Source organism: Diadema antillarum, unplaced genomic scaffold, assembly GCF_040938485.1.
Source record: "Diadema antillarum isolate AM-2024a unplaced genomic scaffold, OU_Dant_1.0 scf00000018, whole genome shotgun sequence".
NCBI lineage: Eukaryota > Metazoa > Echinodermata > Echinoidea > Diadematoida > Diadematidae > Diadema > Diadema antillarum.
Genome location: NW_027270907.1, coordinates 347,887 through 375,091, shown reverse-complemented (window position 1 = coordinate 375,091; position 27,205 = coordinate 347,887). Strand labels below are relative to the sequence as shown.

Genomic DNA, 27,205 nt, shown 5'->3' with positions numbered 1-27,205 from the left:
AAGGTGAATGAAAAAAAAGGAACATCAAAGACAGACATGAGGCAATTTACACACTTATGTGCTTGAATAAATGTCTCATACATGTACACTTTGTGCCCTAGAGAAAAGCTAAGGAAATCCTCCTTACAGACACATGAAACATTATACAAATAGTGAATGGTCACGAGTGCGATGGTACAAGATTTCGCACAATGTGAAAGATAGAGGCGCTCTATTCAACGAGGCGAAGCCGAGTTGAATAGTGCGCCTCATCTTTCACTGAGTGAGAAATCTTGTTCCACTGCACAAGTAAAGACCATACACTATTTGTTTTATACAACGCCTCAAACATCAACAGATGTGGTCCGCACAGATTCTTCAATTTAGCACAGAAATGGCAACCATTTTCCGTGAAAGACGAAGGAGTAGCTGCACAGTCACAGTGTATGTATGTACACGAAGCCGGTTGGTTGAAGTTGTTTACAAAAATGAGTGACAAAATAACGCGCTTGTGTATAAGCGCGCTTGTAATTGTTGAGTGGGTGCGGCAAATGTTTGTGTATTGTGACATCAGAGCCGTGCGATGGAACAAAAACTTCGAGTCAATCATGAGTTTAACACGGGAATTGATGGAAATGGGTGATGTCAGCAATGCGCTATCCATTTTTGCTCAAACAAAAATGCACGGCTGACAGCCACAGCATGGGATGGAACTTTAACTAAATGTCCTGTGATGGGCAATCGACCAATCGGAAAGCTACATTCTAATTAGGTGTTGTATAAAATGCACTGGTCAGTACACAGCATTTGTCTAACAGGTTTTTCAATTCCTTCACCACCCCCCCCCCCTTCATGATATTCTGTATCATACACTGGTAAAAATGACTATTTAATCTTGTGCTGGTGTTAGAAATAATGACAATTTCATTGGTTGGCTACACACAGGGAGCAAGGTACTGTAACTTTAATAACCACATGAAGTGAAAACTAAAATCAAGATATGTAGCAATGATGACTGAAGTGACACTAAGTAGAAGACATGGAAGAGAAACGGTGGTACTATCAACTCTTTCCATTGCACAAACTATTAAAAAAAAAAACCAGCATCACTCTAGTGCCGGATAGCTACTCACAGATAGACATCTCGAGGACAGGGTCGTTCTGTGTGCCCTCTGAGAGGTCGCCGGGGTCAATGACCCCCGGCTGGCCCTCGCTGACCGGGTCGCGGCCCGTCCGGGCCAGGATCTGGATGCGCAGCTTCTGCAGCTGTGACCGCAGCATCTCGTAGCTGGCCTGGCGCAGGGCCGCCACCCACTCGTCACGGAGCTCGGTAGAGTGTGCGGCAAAGTACTGGTTATGCTCCTCTCCGACGAATTCTGCGATAAAAGATGGATGAGATGACATTCAGTTGGTGATGATATCCACTGCTTGGGAGCCTGTCTCTTGGCAATGTTTATATCATATCAGACACATGTAGCACTGAATGGAATATGTCAAATATTGTAAAAGATAGGGCCATATACCTAACCGGTCAAGGACAAGTACAATATGCGGCCACTACGAGGGAAACGTTTTCAAGCATGTCGTGTAAAACAAAGACATCCTCTACAAATCATTATCACTGAGAGATCAACAAATGATTGACCCTGTTGGTTGTATCCCATCCAATGTTTCAACGATTGAAAGCAGCTAGTGTTTCCACAAGTGTATCAAAGTTGGCATTGCACTGTACACTGTACATGCAATGGCTAGCACCACTGCTCATAAGTGATACAATGAGTCTGAGCGTTTTATACGTAACTTTGTGGGATTCTAAAAATGGTATTGTAAAGATTTGTAGCAACAGTGAAAAAAAAAGTGGTCATTGAGTATTGGGGCTCTGCACTGGGGTCACCATTTGCATAAACTATCTCCCCACTGACGATTCCTGCCAGGTTTGGGTCAAAATCCAGCCACCAGTTCTCACGAGGTGTTCTATAAAAGTCACTGCAACACTCACACCATACGACGCATGACTGGATGCGGGACTGTTAATGATCCCAATAGCTTTAATACTTGAGCCATTCCACTCATGTGAGCTAGAAATTAACATTTTCACATTTGTTTGAAAAACATGCAAAAATTGAGTGAAATGAAATTAGACATATTTTTTACTGATTACACCTAGCATATTCAATAAGACTATAAACAGCAATCTACACCACATTGTATGTTGCAAACCAACAGCACAAACTGCACATGTACATATCATATCCTCTTACTTGTTTTCACAGAAGCAGCTAACCAAACTACATACACATTTCCTGAAAAATGGAGGAAATTGAATGATACGAATTTCCTCCCATCCTAGAAAATATGTAAGAGCATACAGCGGGAATTTGTAAGAAAACCAATAAAATGGCGACAAACTAGAGCAGGGACAGCTAACTGGGATGCATCTATTTTTCCCCCCACACAATCACTATATCTGCCACAGGTTTATGGCCCTTCATTTGCAGTACGATTTTGGATGCAGTTCACTGAGCTTGACTGCTAGCTATGGATTGGTCTGTCATCCTTTATATACAATGGTACATTGTATTTCCCAGTTTATTTCTCTATCCCTTGTATCAAGAAAAATATTATCAAATATTACTGGATAACCTCATGGAGGTTGTGGCCAAAGAATGACATCATAATAGTTTTACAAGAAAATTCTGTTCATCAACTTTGAAAACAGTGATTATGAGAAGATATGCACACTTACAAGGACGTGTCACATCAGTTTGAACATGGGCCAAAACCTTTCACACGAGGACCTAACAAGTGTTTTCCCTACACCAACACACTCATCAAACAAGACGTCATGCCATGCGTCTTCAATATATACAGGTGAACAACAAAGTCTAAGCGGTTGGCACGTATGAAATGACAGTCATCATCAAACAAAGAGCTATTTTGATATGGTAACCTATCCACACACCCTTCATGTGGTCAGTGCCACTTTTCTATCTTCCTTTTGACTCTGAGCCAGTTTTTCTTGATTTCTTATTTCCTCAAATACAGTATATGGATTACGTACATACAGGCATGTACATCTTTCTATCCACTATAAGCAAGACACTGGGACACTCAAAAAAAAAAAAAAAAAGCCACACATGTACACAGTAGAATATCCGTAATTGCATACCAGTACTACTCATGAAAGTTTGGAGGCTTCATAAGACACTGCTGTCGTTCAATGCCATTCGAGCACTGCTGACAGTGAATGTTAGAGACTCAGATTTCAAGAGCACTGTTGCACAGACCCGCAATTATGCATCTGCCATGTTCCGCAGGGTATTGATAAAATCGATTCATGCATCGAAGTATATTGAAAAGGGTCTAAGTAATGCGAATCTCAGTTCATCTCTTGATTCGGCCGTTGTTCCTGGCTGGTACAATCTACTACAGACGGATCCTTCAAAGACTATCCCCCTGTTCCAATGCAAGCCACTTTATACCAAAACTTGACAAAGAAACGACATAACAAGCTGTTATTATCATGAGTGACAGGTATAGGGTCACCTTTCATGCGCTCTCCCCCGAGCCCCGCCCAGTTATACTGTTCTATGGTAGCCATACGTTCAGACACATAATGGACATGATGGCATGCTGATTCATTATCAAGTTCTAGTTCGAAACGATGCTCTGACAGTCATTTCGCTACACATCGTTTCGTTATACGTCATTCCGTTAGTCAGCATTCAGACATATAAATTCATCGTATAGCCGTAATACTGTGCACTGATATTCCTTGCCATTGTAAAACTAATAATGACACAAAGGTAATAAGGGTAGCTAGAGCAAATGCAGCACAGTCAGATGACACATTTTGAGTTATGGATTTGATTCCCTGTCAACCTGAATGGCTTTCGAGCACGAAAAGGAAGACAGCCAAGATTTGCAACGTCTTGGCAAGCTTCGGAGTCCCAGACACAACGTGCCAGCCATCCAAGAATGGAGGTTACAAGCGTTCGTAAAGGGGATTCATTCGAGATTTGTTTCCTTTTTTCCAACTACACTTCAGATGGGTCTGTAAAGTTTGGTTTCACAAGGAGGAGGACACTCAAACCGTTGCATAAGTTTGGAGGTTATGGTCGTCTCGACATTCAGTTTTGGTTTCTAGATGATGACGGGCTACCGCTCCGAGCCCCGCTCGGTGTGTCTCGGGGGGTATAACCATGAAAGGGGAGACGGTTCAAAAAGTTGTGAATTCCTTTTAACTATTGCTACACATGATTACAAACATGCTTGTAAAATAATGAATCTATGCTAACAATTTTACAGTTTTGAGTTTGTTTTGACTACAGACAAAGTGGAGATTTCAGCGGTGTGGAAATTTTCACATATTTTGAATGGCATGAAACTAGCTGGAAAATAAAAGCATGTGAATATTTTTGCTTGTAATATGAAATATTTCATCTCTTTGATACTGCAAAATTAACAACAAACAAAACTAATATTACCCGAGTGCAAAAAACAAACAAACAAACACACAAACGAACTGATGCAAAAATTTCTACATTTACAGAATGCGGCTCTTACAGTGCAATACACAACATTTACATTCACGGTTTAACAGCGAGGTCAAATTCAGGCCAACAGTCACTATCGTGAAATATGACACACAGACCTTTTTTTTTCTAAAAACAGCATTAAAAAAAAAAAACAAGAACAATCCATACTTACATCTTAGCATTTGAAAACACTATAAATAACACTAATCTTCAGAAAGTTCCCACATTTGCAGAGTATCCTTCCTCAATATTTGTGCGACTGCTAATTTCCTTTTTAGAGAGAGCAGGAGCAGCAGTCTCCCATAGCAATCACCAGCAAATGGTATTATAAGCACTGATACCAGAATGTTGCACTAAATATAATCTGCAGTCAACACTTGGTATTGGTAATTGTCATGCCACATCCTGCGTACCATGAGTAACATACAGGGGGCTGTTTCATTGGCTGTCACCCCACCACCAATGTTCACTTAGCGGTCATTATTCACATATTTGTTTTTGACGTCATTTCCTGTCTACATACAAAAAAAAAAAATAACAGCAACGACAACACGTCCACGGCATATTTGGAGAATCTTGCATTTTCGGGGATACCATTCCAGGAAACCCAGGAAGAAAGGGAACTGTCCTTATCCCTACACATAAAATTCTTGAAGGATATATCTAAAAGGAGGCTATAGACCTATTCGGTTTCAAAACACTGTCACTTGTATCAGCCATAACTGTGGGGCCGGGGGGGGGGGGGGGGGGGGGGGCTTCCAAAATAAGAAGAAAAGAGTCATGAAGATAATCAAATGGGTTATGTAATGAGTCAGGTGCATTGCTATATCAGTGCATACCAGTAAATCAACTATATTGTTAAGTACACATGTACATGTAGCCACTCCCCCCCCCCCCCCCCCCCCGCCATTGCTAAAATAAAAATTAACAAAATAAACAGCAGGGAGCAGGAATTGACATTAGACAGAACTTTGAAGTGCATTGACCCTCTTAGAAAGTGAAATACAGTAAAATAGATGGTTATATACTGCATTCATACAGAACTTGAAAAGCATACCGCATAACAAATTGAAGCAAAGTTTTCTCCCTCAATACAGAAAAGGAAAGGTTGTGGGAAAGTAATCCTCCAAGAGGGTAAAAATAGCTAGGTAAATATGGTTTTAATGAAACAACAAAAAGACCCACTCACACACAAACATACACATTATACACATAAATTGGTAAACACAGCCAAGTAAACAATGTTAAACTCATCAGATGCTTAAGAAATTCCTCCATCTAAAACTCTCCACCCCCTTTTTTAACTACCATTACCATAGCTTCACTTCGGACTACAAATACATAGATGTCAAGAGCATAGCAGTAAACCACACAACTGATATAAACCTCTTTATCCTCAACAACAGCTGTATCTCCTCAATAACATCCTGAGTATACTATAAATATGGCTGGAAAAAATTAAGTAAGCACATAGAAACATACAAATCTACCCATAGACTAAAAACAATTTTCTCCCAAGGTTTGTTATCATAGCAACAGTGGTGGTTTTCTTTCAAGATAAACAAAAACATATATGACCCGCTACAACAAAAGGATCCTAAAGTCGCTGACTGGCGAGCCAAGTATGGCCCAGAAAAATGTTATTTTCTTATTTTCAGGCCTTTCCTTTGATCATTTAGCTTCGAAATTTTGGCAGATGATAGAAGATACATTAGACTACAAAATTAAGTTAAAAACAGAAATCCGAACGCTTTGACAGATTTTGGTGATCTGACTTAAAACTCGATTTTCTCGGCTAACCCGTCAGCGACTTTAGGATCCTTTTGTTGTAGCGCGTCACATATATTCACACACACAACATCCATACATAAATACTGAATTACAAGGTAAATGAAATTCACAATAAAGCCATGTAGGCCAGGGAGACCAAAGTAGGCATAGAATTGGCATGACTTCCACACATTATGCTGTACAGGGTATCAAAATCCATGCATGTGCATTACAGGTAGACGAGGGCAGGAATTAATCATCCTTTCTGTCAGAGAGAGGTAATGTGAAACTAACGGCTCGTTCCCATTGTCATGCGATCTGGCGAACCGCCACTATTGGGCCAGTAGTAGCTGATCATACTACGCTTTGTTTATTCGTGCAACGATCGAAATCGTGGTCTGAATCGTGGTGCAATCGTGACGATCGTATCAGATCTTGAGGTCGGTCTTGGCAATCGCGTTGACCATAGGAAAGTTTTGGACGATACAAAGATTGTCTACGATCGATGCGATTGCAGCAACTAACCTTCAGATCTGATACGAACACCATGTTTACTCCACAATCCAGACCATGATTTCAACAGTGGCGCAGATTATGATAGACATCAATCAAAACGCTACAATCAACTACTAATGGCCAATTGTGGTGTGCATAGCAGATAGCACGATAGTGGGAAAGAGTCTTTAGTTGACATTGGAGTATACAGTTGTAGCTGAATGGATATGTGTAAAATTTTACTATCAATGGCTGGCGTTTACAAACTGAGAGATAGACCTGTGTTTGAGGTTGCTATTTTTCTTCTTCTATTTTCTCTTGTGGTCATACTTGAATTTTGATATTGAAAACTCTTGTTTATCAATTTTCAAAATATCCAACCTTGCACTGGAACTAGTTGTACTTTCTGAAATACTGAGGGAGGTTTCCCAGTTCCAACTCAAACAAAATGATTTGAGAAAAGACTAATTTACCCATCTAATGATGAACCAATGAACAGAATTCCCTTGAACACATGTTTACTTGAACTGATAGGATCTTTACTGTGATGATATAATGAGGTAATTTGTGATGTGCCAAATGAATTTTCAAATTTGTGGCTTCGTGCATAATGAAATCACTGCAAATACATCAATGGAATGCTAATTTGGACAATACTTTTATGATAACTACAAACATTACAACACCCACAGGATAATCCTTTCTACACTGTATGTCAGATACAATTGTACGAGGAATCCCATTTTCTTTACTCATTTTTCACTAATAAATGGTATTCAAATATACGCACAAAAATAAAACTATAAACTCAAATGTATGCCAAAAGTACCAGTAGCTGTACAGCATGGAAATACACATGAACATTTGGACTTTCATATTATCTAAAACTCTTTTATGGGTTTAAACATATTGACTACAGACTACACTGGTAGAAAATGTTTTGAAAACACAAACAAATACAAAGGAGCATGGAGTGCAAATTCCATAATAACTAGACTCGGAATTTGTCAAGACTGACAAATTAGGTGATCCGATTTTTTTTTAATCAATGATTCGAGTCCTGATCGCAATAGGCATGACCATATAGGTTTCATCTGTGTTTAGAGACATTGGCCGTGTGATATTTGGATTCTCATTTAGAATAAAAGAGAGTCAGGTCTGCCATCTTTGGTGCCAAATTCGGTATACACTATAACGAAGATACAGAATGAAGTATATTTGACCATTGACCCAACTTTGCACAGCCAAGATGGCATCTGAGCAAAAAGTGGTTATTTTGTGAAATAATTCTTGTAACATGGTCTTTACGTGTGCAAAATATGGGAAAGATAGAACATGAATTCACCAAGATACAGGGTGAAACACTTATGACCTTTGACCCTAATTTACATACCTAAGATGGTGTCCGATCAAGTAGTTGTTATTTTATGAAATAATGTACGTGACATGAACTAAACATGTGCAAAATATGGGGGTGATAGGGGCTGTTTTTCTTGAGTTATTGCAAAGAAAGTTGCAAAAAGAAAGAAATATCTCAATACATCGAAGATAAGTTTGATTTCAATAAAGTTTTTTGACGTGATTTCGGCGTCGTATGAAAAAATGGAGGGTACATTACAATAGCCCAAAGTCTCAGCTACAACATATTAAAATCTGGGAGAAATTCACCGAAGAGTAAGTGAGCTAGTGCTCCATAAAGACCGTCATGTCAATTTTCATTTCCAGAAAAATTTCCTCCCATAGAGATAACACATAAACTGGTGAAATTTGACATGGTTACATTATATCCATTTTCACGAGGTGAAGACATCATCCGATTAAAACTTTGATTCAATAAAACTTAAAGAGTATTAGATTGGCTACAACATACTAAAATCTGGAAGAAATTCACCGAAGGGTAAGTGAGCTAGTCGTCATAAAGACAATCAGGTCAATTTTCACATCTAGAAAAATTCCCTCCCATAGAGATAACACATCATAACGAAGATATAGGAAGAAGCACATATGAACTTTGACCACACTTTGCACAGACAAGATGGCCTCTGAGCCAAAAATGGTTATTTTGTGAAATGATTCTTGTAACATGGTCTTTACGTGTGCAAAATATGGGAAAGATAGGACATGTATTCACCAAGATACAGGATAAAACATTTATGACCTTTGACCCTAATTTACATACCCAAGATGGTGTCTGATCAAGTAGTTGTTATTTTGTGAAATAATGTACGTGACATGAACTAAACATGTGCCAAATATGGTGGTGATAGGGTATGTTTTTCTTGAGTTATTGCAAAGAAAGTTGCAGAAAGGAAGAAATATTTCAATACATCGAAGATAAGCTTTAATTTCAACCAAGTTTTTGGACGTGATGCCGACTCCGTATTGAAAAACGAAGGGCACACTTACGATAGCCCAAAGTCTCAGCTACAACATACTAAAATCTGGGAGAAATTTACCGAAGCATAAGTGAGCTAGTGCTCCATAAAGATAGTCATGTCAGTTTTCATTTCCAGAAAAACTGCACTCCCATAGAGATAACACGTAAACTGGTCAAATTTGACAATGTTACTTTTAATCCCTTTTTACGAGGTGATGCCGTCATCCAATCAAAATGTTGTTATTGTGTGACTGAAAGACCATTAGATAAGCTACAACATATTGAAATTCGGACGAAAATCAACAAAAGAATAAGTGAGATACGCTTGAGTGAACTTAAAATTTGATGACGTCATTTTGAAAATTTACTTTTTTTACTTTATTAAGAAATTTGATATCTTTTCATTATTTTTCCAGCATCGCCAACCCATGAAATGACATGTACAACTCATCAGCTTTCAGAATATGTAAAGAAAATGGGGGTCACCGTCCATCCTGACGAGTAAAATCGGATTCAAAATTAGCAGTTTTTTTGCATTGTTGCACTGTATATCGCCATTGACGCGCGCGCGGAATTTCAACTTTGACGGGCCCGTGTGACGTCATATTGAGTCGGATTGACTTGAAACCTGGTAGAATATTCCTTGACATTTCAGGCATCCGATAAATGTGAAAAAACGGGAAATTTCTATTGCGTATGAGCTGTGCGTGCGTATATGTGCGCGCTCATACGCGTCCGTCCAATTTTTTCAATTTTTCAAAAAATGCTCTAATTAGTCTGAAACGTGTGCAAAAAAAATTTGAGCTCGATTTGAGCATACAAATATTTCAACGCGCGCGTACGCGCACGTTTTAAGAGAAAATATGAATTTTGATTATATGAGTAGAATGCGCTTGACTTGAAATATATGTGACGTAAATTTCATTGAAAATTTTCATTCCATTAAAGAGATATGATTGAGAATGTGTTTTCATATAATGATGTCATAGTGACATCACGGTTGATTGATCACTTTGATTTTAGTTCGATTGCCGTCTTTGGGAGATGATACATGTATGGTATAGTTTTGACATTGATAGGAAGAGCACTTTCTGAGCTAACCTGTCCACAACTTTTGAGGAGAAAGAAGAAGAAGAAGAAGAAGAAAGAATCCGTACAGATACAGAAGGTGATCCGAGAGGATACTCGGATCACCTAACTAGTTACACATTGCACTACTCGTTGATGAAGACAAATTCTTCAGCACAATCTACCCCCTTCCTAGGCTTGGCAATGTTTCTTTCACAATGGGACTAAACGTATGTTTGATTCGGGAAGTATAATGACAAAACATGTGACGTTTTTTTTTTAAATGGCAAAAACATTAATGTTTTCTGGTTACTAACTGCTGCCACTGGAATTTGAGCAGAGCCTCCTACCCCCAGCTAAAAGTATACAACAAACATACAGTGAAATAAAATTATATTATTGGTAATTATACACTCAACATGAAACTTACTTGTACCTCTTTCTGGTAGTGCCAGAGAATGTTCTATTTATTTTGTTTTTCATCTTGATATTAAAGTATCATTTGTCGTGTACTGTATGTGTGCACTATATGCATGTGCCACATGTGAGTGTGTATGCATTTTGATGACTTTCAATGCAAGACCTGTCAAACTTGACTGTGATAAGATGTAGTCTACGTAACTAGACCCAGAACTCACCGATGAGGAAGGCGTGTGGCTTGACCTCCCCATACTCCTCCTTGATGAAGCACTGCTCTAGTACTATCACACCTTGAGGCTCTGGCAGCAGATTGCGGTCCTTGAAGAAGAATAGCAGGTTGCCGCGGAGACGGCACCACCTCTCGCTGTAGTCTGAAAGTGAGAAGTTGATTTTTTTTCCCCAAAGAGGAAGACAAGCAGATAAAAAAAAGTTAGTATGAAGTTTTATTTGAAGATATTCTAGAATGGATGAATTCATGGTCTGTGTGTTAAAGATTGGCTGCTTTATGTAGTTTTTGTGTTTGTGGCAATGAGTAACAGAAGAATATGAGAAAGTATCACATACTTTTTATTTCATTTTTTTTTTAAATGAAATAACTTGTTTTTGATAGTCTTGAAAACAGACACTCATCACCTTCATTTCACAACTCATACTTCACCACCACTTTTCTGTTACATACAATGTATCAGGACTAAACGGAGCTATGCAAGATATCACCTCACAGGTTTTCCTCATTTCTTCTCACTACCTCAAGTCAGCTTGTTTCCACCCAAAGTTCGCCACAACATCCTCACAAACATACATTCACCTGGTTACAAAGATAATGTGTTCATAAGCCTACCCTAAGACCTACAATGTAGAATCCCTCTATCACCTCTTCTACATAGAAACCCATGGAAGCTTATGAGTGCGGCGAGGAGGCAACTTTGTTGGATCTCAGCAAAGTTGCTTTTAGCATTTATGATGAAAAGGCATGAACGTGACTTTCCGAAATTAGTCTAGTCACTCTGTACTGTGGATGAGAAAGCAAAGAGGGCAGCTTGTCGAAATTTTGCCAAGGCACTATAATAAACAAGGTGCCTCTTTGACTCAAACAAGGTGCCCGGGCAAAGTCTGGGAAATCCCCTTCTTGCCATCTCATCACACACAAGGAGATGATGCAGGTTTTGATAAATCACTTTAATACCGCACATCCATGCTTTTGTAAAAAAACACTGCGCATAGTGACATGGCGTTAATGCACTATCCAGCTTTATACACTGTAGTTTTCATTGGAATTTGGCCACTTGATTTCTGAGAAATGTATCACATCACCCAAGATTGGAAAGGAATACATGGACTGAAGTGCTTAGATAGAAGCTTGGATCCGGCACAGTTAATGATGAGCACTGTCATACAATGGGGAATATAGTACCAAACAGAAATTTTGAGGACATAAATGGTGGAAAAAAATGTGACATCAATGAAGTTTAGCAAAGTGCTTCTGACATTTTTCTGTAAAGATTTTTAGTAGGTAGCATGACTGACATGTAGCATGGAATAACAGCATGTATCATGTACAGCAAGCCATGCAAAATGCTTCAATCTAAAATTGTTTCTACTGAGTTTAGCACAACGAATATGAATTGAAGTTCAAACAGACAACGAAATAAAATTCATTAATTTTAAAAAAAAATTGTAATTTGCAACACAAGTTTTTGCCCACGCTGGTCCCACCTTATGGAATAACTTACAGTTGTACCTTCAGTTTTAACCAATTACTCTTCATTAGATTCCTTTATATGCCTCCTTTTGATTACTCATGTCTTTGTCTGTTTGTTTGTTTGTTTTTAATTTCATCACTTCAAAATCACCTTCTCTTCTCTTATTTGCCCCTAAAGCACTCCACAGATCATACCAATCATTATAAAACCAACATACATTTAACAGCAGCACTGATTACCATCAATATCATTAAACCTCCATTTCAGTGGTACACAAAAGACCTGAACTGATTTCTTTTTCTTCCTGTTTTTTGCATAATTTGTACGATAAAATATTGATCAGAGGGTCTTTAATAAATATTCTAATATTCATATTGATGAGAAAAAAAGAAACATAAACTTCTCACTACTCCAAAGGCAAATACACTAATATCTCATCTCCAAAGCAAACAGGGAGAGTTAAGAAAGTGATAATACTCAGAACACCATTTTTAAAGATAAAATGGAGTTCCTGTTAAGGTGCATTTCACCGAGTGAAACCATGATTCAAAGTATCAGGATATAACTGCTAGTCAGTATGATGCTTAGGGAGCATTATAACTCATGTTTGATTACTAGAACGTCAATTTAGATGAGAACTGCAGTAGTGACTCTCGCAAAATAACGGCTCGTTTAAACGGAAGGATTTGGTCTCGAGCGCATGATTCACAACGCCCCCTTGCGGTCCCGAGAAGAAAGTCGGTTTTCGGATACTACTGATACTATACTACTTACAGAAGTCTTGAGAGAGCTCTGTGATATACTACTGAAGTGTACTGTACACAAGCGCGACCGCATCCCAGAGGCTACGATCCGCGATCCGTGTATAGCAGAGCAAGCTGTCGACAACTGCGTACATTGTGTGTATAGCCACTGTGTGCGTTTTATGTCCGACGTCCAGTAGTGTACGATCGAACGATACCCCTGTGCGGTGTATGTTGTGTGTACGTATCATGGGGGCATGGATGGGCCAACCGTATACTGTGCATGTGGGTGGCCATGAGTATGCTATCTAGTACCCATATTGTACACATGCCCCACGCGCTTTCCCCACTCTTTGCCTTCCACCAGGGAGGTGAGACCTCCCTGCTTCCACCAAAAAGTCGATACTCTTTGCTAGTCATGCTTCCACCAAAGAGTGGATTCAGTCCACTGAACAATGTAGTCCGTGGCGATATCGTACTGGTTTCCGTTCGCTATGACAATGCCAATCACTGTATACTAGTGGATGGTACATGCGTGGCCATGGCAAGCGAGCTGGCTTCGTTCGTTCGCCCCGTTGCAAGCTACTACCGTATTACACGTATGATGTACTTGGGTACTGTTAGTATTCATACGACCAGCTGCGAGCTGCGTGTTAGTGGACTGTTCTGCAGATCTATATAGAGGCGGTCCGAAATGCATGTTCATTTGCCATGTTTTCATGCTATACTATTAATAAACAATAAGATTCTCTCGCCATATTATGTGTTGACAAGAACAGATAAAATAACTGAAACAAACAATCAAAGGTAGCCCTCCCATTTTTCTTGTTTTTGTTATTCTGTCGATAAATGAGCTTCCAATTAAAAAAAAAAAGAGTAAACAATAGTGGGCCTGTATGTTTTGTGAAGGACATGTTTGTTGTTCGTCGGGTGATTTGTTGACAGGCCATGGACCTAATATAGGCCTACTAGTACAAGGACATTCATCGTACAGGGCCAAAACCATTAAAAATGTACAATTCAGGTTTTGAAATTTTGAAAAAATAAAGTTTTCTCAAAAACATTCCGACAACGAAAAATTGCTAGAGGATACACTGAATTTCAACTTAAACAAAAATGAGCAACAAATGTTGCAAACTTTTTATGTTCTGAAATTTGAAGCTGAACATGAACATTTCACCACTGTAACTTACGTTACCGCGCTTATTTTTCTTTGACCATATTCATTCTGTTTAGGGATGGACAATGCAACTATCCTTGTATTTGGGGATAGTTTCGAAGATATGGCCATTCTTATTTCAATGTGCCTGCAATATTTTTCATTCATTTGATGAGTTACTGTAACCGTGAATTAAGATATTGATAGATATGATGGAGGTTGTTAACTATGTAAAGTTAGATTGTTTCCTATATTTTTTTTTATTCGTACACATAGAACTTGCAGAAAACTGCCAAATGATTTTAGATGGATTTGTCCTACACATATTCTCAAACAATCTCGGTCACCATATGACAAATGAAAATGTGACTGTTTAAACCTTGGTAACGTTTGTTACGCATATGAGTCACGTATGTTACATAAATATATTAAACACTAAAAGAAGATAAATTTTAAGAGTTCTAATAAATATCAAGAGTACCAGCGTTGCAAGACCTTCAGTACTTCTGGAAGCAGATTTATTTAATTGCCGTCTGATGTTATCGTCCTTATAGTATAATGTACCATACATTTGGCCTAATATGAAGAATTGGAATAAGATATTTAAATTTCAAGAGTTTATTTTGTCTGAATATTTTGAGTTTCACTGCAAAATTACCTGTTGAAGTGCCCTGTTTAAAACCAAAGGAATGCATTTATATAAGAGTCACTAAAGACATTGTCAAGAGCCCCTAAAATGTATCAGTGTGTACTTTAAACAATTGTAACGTATGTTTCAAATGTGTCCAGATTGAAATATTTATCACTCGAAAGTGGAGATGCATTGGAAAGTGCATTAAAAAGGATTGATGCATCGCTAAACAACATTGCACAGTGTGAGTGCACAAGCTGGTCAGCACTTAACTGTTTAGCATACCAAAGTTTACATCAAAAAGGTATATCAGGCATAAGAGTGAAAATGTGAAACAAATCACAGCGAGCCTATGAAGTTTAAAATGCAAACACCAGCACTGCTTTATGATTAATAATGCATGATTATCACTAGTTTCATTAATGAACAAACCATGCATTAGTGTTGCTTCAAACGTACAGATTTCTTGGCACATTATTCAATAATGTGCCATGGTAAGTTTTAAGCAACAATAATGCATGGTTTGGGTAATAGTCACAAAAATACAGAATTATGAACAATTTAAGAGTGGTCACGTAAATAGACAGTTTTCTCACGGTTTTAGATTGAGAGTATAACTGACCTATGACACACTAGTCTATAAAGACAACAATGATAAACACAAAAAGGCGCACCTTTCATAATTTGGATGCCCCCCTGTTTTGTTCTTTTTTTTTTGGGGGGGGGGAGAGGCAATGGAAAAGGCATAGAAATGTCAGAAGAACAAATTGCAATTCTTCTATTTCCATTACATAGAATAAAAATTTGGTGACATATAAAATGTCTTCAATGTATATTACATCATTGTAAAAGACAACTGTAAACTCACAATCTGGTATTTTTCTGCAAAAGGCAACTTTCAATAAAAGGTATAGTGGGTAAGCCAGTGTAGGAGAGAATAATGCAAAAGTGGCGAGTTGTATCAGAGTGAAATTATATAAAATTTGGTATAAGACTAAGAGCGTTAGTATGACGCTTTCTTCTATTTTCTTGGTTAAACATCATATTTTCATTAATATCTCGGAAGAGTTTAGATTGGGTAGAAATTTTTATGAATTATTTTCGGTGCATAAACAAGGAAATTTACATACACTTCATCCTTTCAATTTGATATCTACAAGCCAACACTTTTATCCAGTACCTTTCATTGTAAAGCATACATAAGTATACATCATTAGCAAATTTTTAAATTTGTGAATCAATTTCCTTGTCAATCCTTGTCAATCAAGTCGACATTATCACCTTCCCTTTGCTGAGATCGGTTGAAGTCTTCTTTTATTTTCTTGCCGAAGGCTCTGTGCTTTTCAACTCTTTCATTTTTTTATCTGCGCTCTTGTTTTTCCCAACTCTTAAGATTTTCCACAGGAACGTAATACTTTTTTACACGTTGTTTCTCGGATTTACTCTCTCAAAAAAATCAAGTGAAAGTATTCACTCTTAACGGGGTGAATAAAAAAAAAGAGTGAATTTAGAGTGAAAATGTTCATTTTCACTCTTTTTATAGTGACCTCAGGGACCACTCCTAAATCTTCGAGTGATCCCTGAGCTCACCCCAAAATGAGCGAAAATGAACTTTATTCACTCAAAATTCATTCCAATTTTACTCTAAATTCACTCTTTTTTGTATTCACTCCATGAAGAGTGAATATTTTCACTCAATTTTTTAAGAGAGTAAGGAAGGCTTCTTCTCCAATCTTTTCCTTTTTCCTTCTTCAGTAATCGGCCTGAATCTTGGCTCTTGATTTTCCCATTTTGACCTCTTGGAACCCAAGGAGTAATGATAAGATTCCTTTCACAGAGAAATAAGAAAATCCATACTGCAAATCAGTAATAACATATTCTTACATAATTACGTAACCTACGTTACCTCTAATTTCAAGGAATGAAGTGTCACGTAATGAATTTGGTAGACTACAATCACTATAACTTTGAATTAAATGATATGATAATTAAAATGAAAACCATTTTTTTCATCATTCATATATCATTAACATACATATTGGATTGATTTTGATACAGTGATTGAAACCTACGTTACCAGGGTATTCAGGGCCTCATTGACAATGATTATCGCCAAAAAGAATGGTTAGTTCAAGCCTAAAAGTTAAATATGTTTTTCATCTGTTTATTTATGGATATTAGTCTTTTTTAGGATAAAGCTCTGGTGAAAAGTACGACAGTGTACATGCAGATGTAAAATTGAAACCTACGTTACCTTAAGTGAAACCTACGTTACAACATTGACCCTATGTTTAGGTACCTTAATGTTGTATAAATATCTGAGTGAGATGTAAACGTGTAATTCTCCTCGACAAAACAAACACCAAAGTACTTGCTTATAGTAAAAGTGTACCAATATTTGAATGTAATTACGCTAAACATGACTTTGAAAATATATATGCCGTTCGCTCAGATACTGAGAAAGATCTCGTGCAGTCCATTCCCTGTGAGTCGTCAACGTGATGCGCCATTTTGTCGCAAGGACTGTTTCTAAGCAACTATGGAGTAAGATGGTTCTAGATAGCACTTGTTATCGATGAATGGTTGCAATGTTAGTGAATCTAATTAAGATTATTTTTTCGGGGGTAACGTATGTTTCAGTAACGTAAGTTAAATCTGACCTTCGATGTGACTTTTTCAAGCGATTAGTAATGGCTCATAATTGAAAACTCAGTGGAGAGATTGGGGTACCGTATGCCTATGTTTGGTATCTTCCTTGTAACATTTTCATTTTTAATTTTCCATAGCGGTGGTAACGTATGTTTCATTTCTTAACCATACGGTCTGAAACATGTTAGTGCTTGAAGCCTTTTCTCTGCAGCAGATAACCAGGTGGCACAACTATTGTTTACATCATTTGACAAGACATTTTCTAAGTTTTTAGGACGGATAATTCACAATTTCAACCCCAGGGAATGTTTTAAAGGAAAACTTGAAATCATGGTAACGTATGTTTCACAGGCCTTTGCGACAATTTTGACTTGTAAAATAATTCAACTGAATAGTTTTCAATTATATTTCTTTTTATTCTAACGTGTAGGCAAATGGCTTAATTTGCCTTAGAACAAGTTTTAATGAAAAAAGATCATGCTTTCATTTGAATAATAGTAACATATTGACAAAACTATTAATTTGCGACATGCTGTTTTTGGCGGGTTTACCATCTTTATGAATGCATAACTTCCGAAAAAATCATAACTGGATGTTCAAATTCTCGGCAGTTCTAGTTAACAATGTACTAACGGTAACTATTACCCGAAACTTATGACAATCGGTCGTTGATTTATTTTTTCTTTGGTAAAACTATTGCGACAAGTATTTCACTAAATTGTACATATTTAGTGGTTTTGAACCTACACATTTTTGCACACGCATAATACCTTCCCTACAGGATATACCTGTCCTCTACGATTACCGATCCTTTTTTTTTTTTCCTTGTTTTTTTTTTGTGCTCTGGAATATGCTACGGAAAAGTGAAATATTGAGATCACATATTGAGTAACAATCATTCTTCCATCATTTCTTTTAAAAACTGCCTGCTTTTCCCTAGCGAAAGTGTTTGCTTTGAGGTATGATTTCCTAACATATACACCTCAAGACTGCACATTCACTTCATTTGATTTTTCTGCGTTATTTTCTTCTGCGCATATAGTTTTAGATTTATCGAATCTCCATCTTGTTCTTCTCCCGGCTTGATTGCGGTGACAATCATGGGATCAAAGCAGTACCCTAAAGCATGCTAGAACTGTCTTTGAGACGCTTTTGAGATGTATAATAGGCCTACAGGTGGCCGTGCATGATTGACACAAAATTTCTCATGATCTCAGGTATTGCTGCTCCTCATCATCTGTATCTATTCAAAGACATCTCTGTCTGAAAAAGGCACATCTGCAAAACAAGACTGAAATGAGGGAAACGATCCTTTTGTTAGTGACGATACATGATCACACAATCAAGTAAAGGAAAAATGCCAAGTAAACCTAAGAAAGAACAACAGCTCTCATGTATTTATTACTGATGATCATCTACACAGCCAAAGTTGCCATGCAGTCGGTAGATGTTGACGCTTCCGCACGTACCACATGCTGTTCATTTCTAATCTTAATTTTTTTATTTATTTTTTTAGTTGCATGGGCCTGATTGTCAGAGAAAGACATAATCCGAAATCGAAAGGATTTTTGTTTTGCTTTTTTTCTGTTTTTTTTTTTTTACTGATTGTTTGTAATTTTCAAATTAGTGGGGCCTATTGAGATACGTTTTGCGATTGTAGGACATGTTTGTTGTTGGTCAGGTGATTTGTCGAGAGAACTGACAACCAAATTTGCTAATCCTGTTTGTGTTGTTGTCGTTTTAGGGTTTTGTTTTTTTTTTTGTTTTTTGATTTGTTTGTCCAGCATGGTAGGGCCTACCTGTGTTCTGTGCGTAGTTACTGCGGCCGGCGTGTAATGGCGACAGGGTCTTGTTCAATTTGCCATCATGGTTTTTACACTATATCATTTATGATGAAAGAAAAGCAATTCTCTCGCCGTAAGTGCTGACAAGCCAAATCAAAAAATCAATAACAATCTTTGCATCGTTTTTGCCAACTCTGTCCATAGCCTAAATGAGCTGTCCAATAAAAAAAAACTGCACTAAATATCGTCAACTAAACCTACAGAAGTAAAAACAGCTTGATGATCTACACACGGTCAACGTTGCCATAGTTGACGCTTCAGCCTGTATATGCTGAGCATTTCTTTCTTAATTTCATTCCTTTTCTTCTTCTTTTTTTCTCAGCGTACTTTTACTGATTGTTTTTCAAATTAGTTGGGCCTATATGCGTTTTATGGAAGACGTGTTTAATTGTGTTTTTGTTTTGTTTTGTTTTGTTTTGTCAGGCGATCTGTTGACAGAATAATATTGATGACCACTAATCCTGTTTTGATTACTATTAATATTATTTTGGGTTTTGTTGTTTGAAATCAAAAATTGTCTGCACTTTTTTTCCTTTTTTTGGCCGATTATGTCGATAAATCAGCTGTCAAGTAAAAAAAGAAAACAATCGCCGACTAAACCTAACTAAAACATTAACAACAAACCAACAACAACAAAAACAAACCCAGCTCGGTTGTTACTGATGATCGTCTATACACTATACGTTGCCAGAGTTGGTGCAGTACACGACGCTTGGCACGAAGCATTAATTTTATTCAAATTCATGAAATTCTTCCGTCGAGATGTTTTCATTGCAGCTGATTGACAAATTGCCCTACATCGACGTATATCAGTTGCAACGTAGCATTTATGCTTGACATTTTTCCATTTGTCCATTTTTTCTTAGCGTAAATAGCATAGGTCTGAGTGTCAAAGAATTATATGGATTCCGAAAGGTTCGGGTTATTTATTTTGTTGTTGTTGTTTTACAGATTTAGTAGGGCCTATATGCGTTTTGTGCAGAACGCGACAATGTTTTTTGTTTGAGCAGATGATTTGTCGACAGATTGTACAGAAATGCTAATCCTGTTTAGATTATTATTGTTTTAGGGTTTTTGTTTTCGTTTTTGTTTGTTTTTGCTTCATTGCTCCATTCACGTGGTACCTGTGTACTGTGTGCAGTCAAAGAGTGTGTAATGGAACTGTGCTGCATGCAAGATGGTATACATGTAGCGTTCTTCTAGAATAATGTTCAATTGCCATGTTTATATGCTTATCGAAGAAAAACACTTCTCTCGACATATGTGCTGTCAGGTCAAGATTTAAACAAAAAAATGAAAGAAATTATTTTTAAAAAAAGTCTTCACAGCCTTTTTTTTTCTTTTGCTCATTCTGACAATGAATGGGCTGTCTAGTCAAAAAGAAAAAAAAAATCGCTAACTAACATAATATAGAAAATCCGATTGTTAATGACGATTATCTACATGGTCAACGTTGCCATCAGAGTAGGCATAGGCCTATCATGGATATTGACGCTTGGCATGTAGCATTTTATGCCGGACATTTTTTTCTTATTTTTTTTTTTCGTAGCGTAGTATGCGCAGGCCTGATTGACCAAGAAAGACGTATTCCGAAATGTTATGTTTTCTAGTTGTTTTACTGACTGTTTGTTTTTACAATTAGTAGGGCCTAATATGCGTTTTATGTATAACATGTTTGCTTGTTGTTTGGGCAGGTGATTTGATGGAATTGATTACCACAGTCATGTGCTGGTTCTGTTTGTATTATTATCATTTTTTGTTGTTGTTGTTTTTGCTTAGCGGCCAATTTTGTGGAGAGAATTGGCAGAAAAAAATTAATGTGAAGAGGACTGGTTTGTTTGCTTATCAGGTGATTCTGTGAGACAATTTTGTCAACAACAACAACAACAAAGCAAATCAAAGACCTCTTCCATCTGTGATTGTGCGACCGTCTTTTCCCTTTTTTCATGATGACAAATGTCATGACAAGAGCATAATCTTATGCAATCTCTTTCACATAACACAATCCCAATGGAGATCGAGGGGGCTTCGTGTTATAGTAAGCTATAATCAGTAGTGATCGAGGTGGCTTCGTGTTCGACCGGTATAACAAGCAACGGTGGACAGCTCTACATGTATGCCATCAGGTATGTATATCACACGTATATATATATATATATATATATATATATATATATATATATATATATATATATATATGTATATATATATAAGATATATATATTGCATCCTTTCTTTTTTATTTCTTTCTGGTGCCCCACTCGGGATTAATCGGCTGAATAGGAAAAAAAGGCTCCCCCATGCATTTTTTCCCCTTCAGTTTCTCGTGCCACCAATGCCCCCTCGTTACGGGGTTGTTTCCTTCCTAAAAACAAATATCAAAAAATAATATACCCGTGGTCACTGCAGAACCTTGATGATATACATTTTAAAAGAAAAGAGAACTAACTATACCCTATAGGGGGCATGGGGGCAGTTTTCTTTCGTTATAACGAAGTTTCGTTATAACCGAACAAATACAATATTAAACGAAAACAAGGAAACCACGCATATAAATTATGATGTTCTGTTTGCTGAATACACTGGAAAGCTATGTAAAATGGAATGGGACCTTTTAAATTTCGTTTGAATATTACAATTAAAAGAGAGCATAAAGTTGTTTGTAATGTCCGAAGGTTCGTCGATCGGAAATTAAAATGATCAGGTTCGTCATTCCAAAGGTTTGTAATTTACTAACTGAGAAAGGATCACTATTCCGAAGGTTCGTTGTTGCGAAGGTTTTTTAATCCGAAAATGTAATAAAGTTTGTCATTCCGTAGAAGGTTTGTTAATTAAAAAAAAAAAAATGACACAGGTTACGTATTTCGAAGGTTCAGTTTTCTTATAAGACGATTATAAGGTTTGCAATTCCTAAGATTTGTTAGTGGACTTACCTTTTCTTTTCTGGATTAACGAAACGTTTTTTGTTTGTTTGTTTGTTTTTGGGTTTTTTTTTTTGTTTTGTTGTTGTTTTAGGTTGTTGTTTTTTTAATGTTCCAATTAATGAATGTTTGGAATTCCTATCATTTTCGGACAAACGCACCGTCGTAATAAGAACCATATTTTTTTTTTCGGAATAACGAATCTTTGGAATAACGCCAAAATGTTCGTGAACAAACACTGTTTCATTTCCGAACTAACGGACATTTAGGTGTATCAGAATCTTTGTGTTTTGTAATAAGGAACCTTACTCAATTTCAGATTATTGTCAGATTGTTTAACAATAATGCAAGTTCTCCTCGAAAACTTGTGCGTGACACACGGATCGAAAACGCAGTATTGTGAAGCATTCGCCCACGCAGAGACGCTATAAATGCTTGTTCAGCTACGTATTTTCGGAAGCGATCCGCATTTCGTTATAACAGAGCACATTTCTTTTGTTTTTCTTTGTCAGTGGCGCTCGGAAAAGACTTCGTTATAACGAAAATTTCGCTATAAACGTGTTCGTTATAAGCGAATTTTTTTTTAACACAGACTTTAATGGCGAACATTTTGGGAACAGAAGTTTTGCTTCGTTATTACCGTGTTCGTTGTAACGGGAGTGCAATGTATTGCAAATAAGCCATAAACATCACATCTCATTATTATTGTCATAAATTATGAGAGGATTGTAATTTCCTGTGCACATATCGTTATGTATGTTTTTTATATTGTTTTTAACAGATTGAACAACGCTCCGTAAAAACATGACATGCTGTCCCTATATAGCACCAGTAAATGAACGTCACTGGAAACACGTCCTGATGAACTTCAAGATGATGTCAAGTCAAGTCGCATCAATGATCATTGATGTACCGCAAAAAATATGAATAACACATTATCCCTTCCCACACATTGTCATAATAGGAAATTAATCATGGTGACGTTATTTTGTTTTTCTTTAATCCGGAACAACAGAGAAAACGTAAACTTTTCACCTTTGTCACGCTGAGTGAAATAGGTCAGCTTCTAATTATTTTCAGCATCCAGAAATGTACGGTATGACATTAATTTTGGTGAATGTATGTTACTAAAATTTGTAGATTCTTTGCAAAATGGTAACATCAAGGCGATGGAAATGTCCGACCACTATACCCTTTATACCATTGGCTAATGTTTCTTTTGTGTCCATGAGTATACGTATGTATCAAAGAGAGGTCAGTCTTTATGCTCCACTGACATTAATTCGCTCCGCGAGAATGTGCTCCACAACATCACCCCAACGACATCTGCTCCGTCGACAATGATTGCTCCGCCGACGACTGAACCACCAACACTTGCTCCGGTGATGTTTCCTTCGAAGACACCACACTGAATTGTCCCGCGCCCCGGCGACATTTTACTCCAAGGATACGGCAATAACATTGATCTACCATTAGTTCCAGTGGAAATGGCTGCATTTCATTTACCCAAATTCTGCTGGCATGTCCTCATGAACGAGATCCGAAGATATTTTATGACATCTGCTGAACTCAGCTCAATATTGAAATTGTTCTTATAACTCACAATCTCATGTTCGCATTATATCTTGCCACATTCAAAAAATATGCAGGAATTGTTTTGCACAAGACATATAGTTGTTTCTTGAAATACTTGAGGGGTGCTGCCGATTATTTATAGGCAATTATTAATTCGTTCAAATGTTTTATTGGTTATTTAGAAGGCCTAGCTAGTATACATATGCTACGATTGTTTTGGTTTATAGGTAATGTTTAGGCACTAATCTTCAACATATATCCGAAGAGTGTTCTTCGTAAAATAGCATTGCGTAAGCTTGTGATTCTAATTCATCGGAGTATCAAGCCTTTGTACTTCATTGTCGGATATCACCTTCGGAATAAACATTCTACATCCGGCACTGGTGGATGTTTCAGAAAATAATTGTCAGACGGGAGGGGAAATCTTAAAAGCAAAAATGAATGTCATTCTTAGTTTGATATGTTTCCCCTTGGGCAGTGGGAGATATTTGATTGTCTGTTAATAAATGATTCACCGTAAAGTCCCAAGGTAACAATGATACATTTCAACTATAATAACATGGTATTATAACCAAAGGTAAACGTATGGATTGCCCTGCTCGCAACTCGGCATTCATGGTCGTGATGGTCTTCCGAGGAATCCAATTTGACATGAATAATTAAATTGATTGAAACTCCATTTAAAATGAAACTCTTATTATACGCACATAATCTACACATAACGAAATCATAATTATACAAAACAGTATTCGAATACCACCCACTCACAGCCCTCTTCATGTAACATAATCATTTACATTACGTCGGGATACCAGATCACATACATTTTCATAACATCCAGTGCAAAACATAATTATTAATTGCTTTCTAATATAGGAATTACACGATGGTGAGGGTGAGGATATCATCCAAGGTAACAGTATTGCATAGATGCCCCACGATAGGCGAACATGCGTTTATTCTGTTCTTGTTTATTTTGACGTTGTTCGTTTCTTTTTCTTTTTCTTTATCGAGCAACGAGAGACAGACCTATACTTCCGAAGTAGGAGCCTTAGTATTGACGGAAGGGGGAATTGGCGGGAAACTAATCTCCCTTTTTGACATCGTTAATTTCTTTGCACGGTATCCATTACTTTGGGGGATAAGTACACGTCATGTATAAGGTTCGTCAATCCGGGTCCCCAAATTCCTGTTCCAGATCCATTTGTTGCTCCGAATATGAAGGCGTTAGTTATAATCCGAACATTTTTATTCTGAAAACGAATTAGGTCCTATACGTGGTACGAAATTTATTTCGTTTCAGGATGAACGAACACCCGTGTTCGAATCAAGGAACCATAAAAATAACGAAAGTGTTTCTCTCTCAGAACAACGAACTTGCAGAGTGACGAACAGTAACATGATTTTCCCTTTTTATAATCAAGCACCTCTGAGTCACCGTCAGAAAAGAAAGAATAATGATAGAGAATCTTCCCCCTTTGGAGGGCAGTGGGATATATTTCAGGAAAGATATAAAGAAAATAGAAAAAATGACATTATTTTACGTCAATTGATTGAAAGAAATGTAGAATCAGGTAACGATTGCAATCCTGCCAGTGGTCTTCCCCAGAGTCTTCGACTTGAGCTCGCTTCGAAACATCCTTTTCATTCCCGCAGGCCCCAGACTGTTTATGACCTCAGCAGGAATGCGCCACCGCCACCGCATACCATTGATGGAGAATAAAATATTCTTTAAAAAAATAAAAATAAAATAGAGTTCAGCCAACATATGAGTTTGTCGTCCCACAAGTTTTACACGTGTTTTTCACAAATTTGATAACACTTATATAGTTAGAACATGCATGTCGCCAATTCTCGAGGATGTCGCACACAATGTTGCAGGCTTCTGTTGTGTCGCACAATATTATTACAGCGACATGCTCATACCCGCGGCTACACTGGCGTCGTAAATAGGTAGTTCATAACTACAATCAAACTGAAGCTTACTAAAGTACTAGTATACCACCCACAAGATCTTGCGATATTCCTCTGAAACTCACAGAACTTGGATTTACTTATGTTACCTCAACCTCGGTATGCGCAGCTTGATTTTCCTCCCTTTGGAGTTGAATGTGGAGGTTTTGTGTTTCTCTGAAGGAAGAAGAGCGTGTTCGAAAGAAAAAAATAATCCGGTAAGTCCATTTTCCTTGAAAATCAATCGATTAATGATTTACACTGTCAATCTGAATATAATCTGTATGTAAAAATAAAAAATAAAAAAAAAACAAACACGTAACTCGGATTATTTTCAGTCTAAAATCATGTTTTGGGGCCAATAGGCCACTTATCATAGGCCTACTATAATGCACCATCTGCATAATGAAAACACCAACGTAACTTTGAAATACAAAAAAAAAAATAAATAAATGAATAAATTAGTGCAGGCCGAACTAAAGGCCAAAGAGTGACCTACATATCCTAAGCCCGCCGCACACTATTGGAATACGACTCACGACTATGACTGACCGACTTTGGATTTGAAAAAATAAAACAAAACAAAAAACAACTCGTTTATGCTGAAGCTGCTGTGACTTGTTCAGGATCCAAACTCTGTCAGTCCTATAGTCGTGAGTATGGGATGGGCTTTATTCCATCAAGGAGCTTCAAGCTCTGATTCCATCCTCGACTGTATCATGGAGCTACTGGCACTGTTCTCCACGATTGCGTCATAACGAGGCAGGTTTGTGAAAGTCTTTCCCTCTTCCTCTCTCTCTCTCTCTCTCTCTGCAATCTGATCACTCCATCTCTGGCGTGGTTTCTTCTTCCTCTTTTTTTGTGAGTCTGACCCGACTCAAGGTCAATAAACGTTCGATCTATTTCTGTACCCGTGTCAAGACAGGTGGACTGGAACACTCCCTGGTGTCAGTGTGCTTGTGAGTATGTGTGTGTGTGTGTGTGTGTGTACTGTGTGTGTATGTGAGTGTGTGTATGTGAGTGTGTGCGTGTGTGTGTGTTGCTGTTCCAAACGTAAACCAGCGCGAGCGGGTATTGCATTCATGCATGCATCTGGTCGGGCTGGGAGCTGGTTGAGGTGATGTCTTCCTTCATGTACAGTACTGAATGAATAGAGAGTTCCCGTCTCCCCGGTAAACGACCTCCCTGGTAAAACGATCGACTGCTGAACAGGGCATGCTAAGGCTGCTTACAAGATAGATGTCATCTATCTCATAGCAAGTCCGCGTGATAGTCTAGCACTGTGGTGGAGCCTCTAAAATCACGAGAGTTTACCAACATATGAATTCAGACAATATTAAAAATATCTAACTACATTAAAATATCATGTAGGAACTACTG

At 37.6% G+C, this 27,205-nt stretch overlaps 1 protein-coding gene across 1 annotated transcript in view; it reads right to left on the bottom strand.

The window, feature by feature from the left end:
• LOC139727743 (inositol polyphosphate-4-phosphatase type I A-like) overlaps positions 1-27,205 on the bottom strand; it is a 94,404-nt gene that overhangs the window by 33,398 nt on the left and 33,801 nt on the right. The window contains exons 3-4 of the mRNA XM_071638726.1: positions 10,866-11,018; positions 1,113-1,355 (exon numbers count right to left, since the gene is read on the bottom strand). Coding sequence (XP_071494827.1) covers positions 1,113-1,355; positions 10,866-11,018 — 396 coding nt within the window. The remainder of the gene's footprint in view (positions 1-1,112; positions 1,356-10,865; positions 11,019-27,205) is intronic.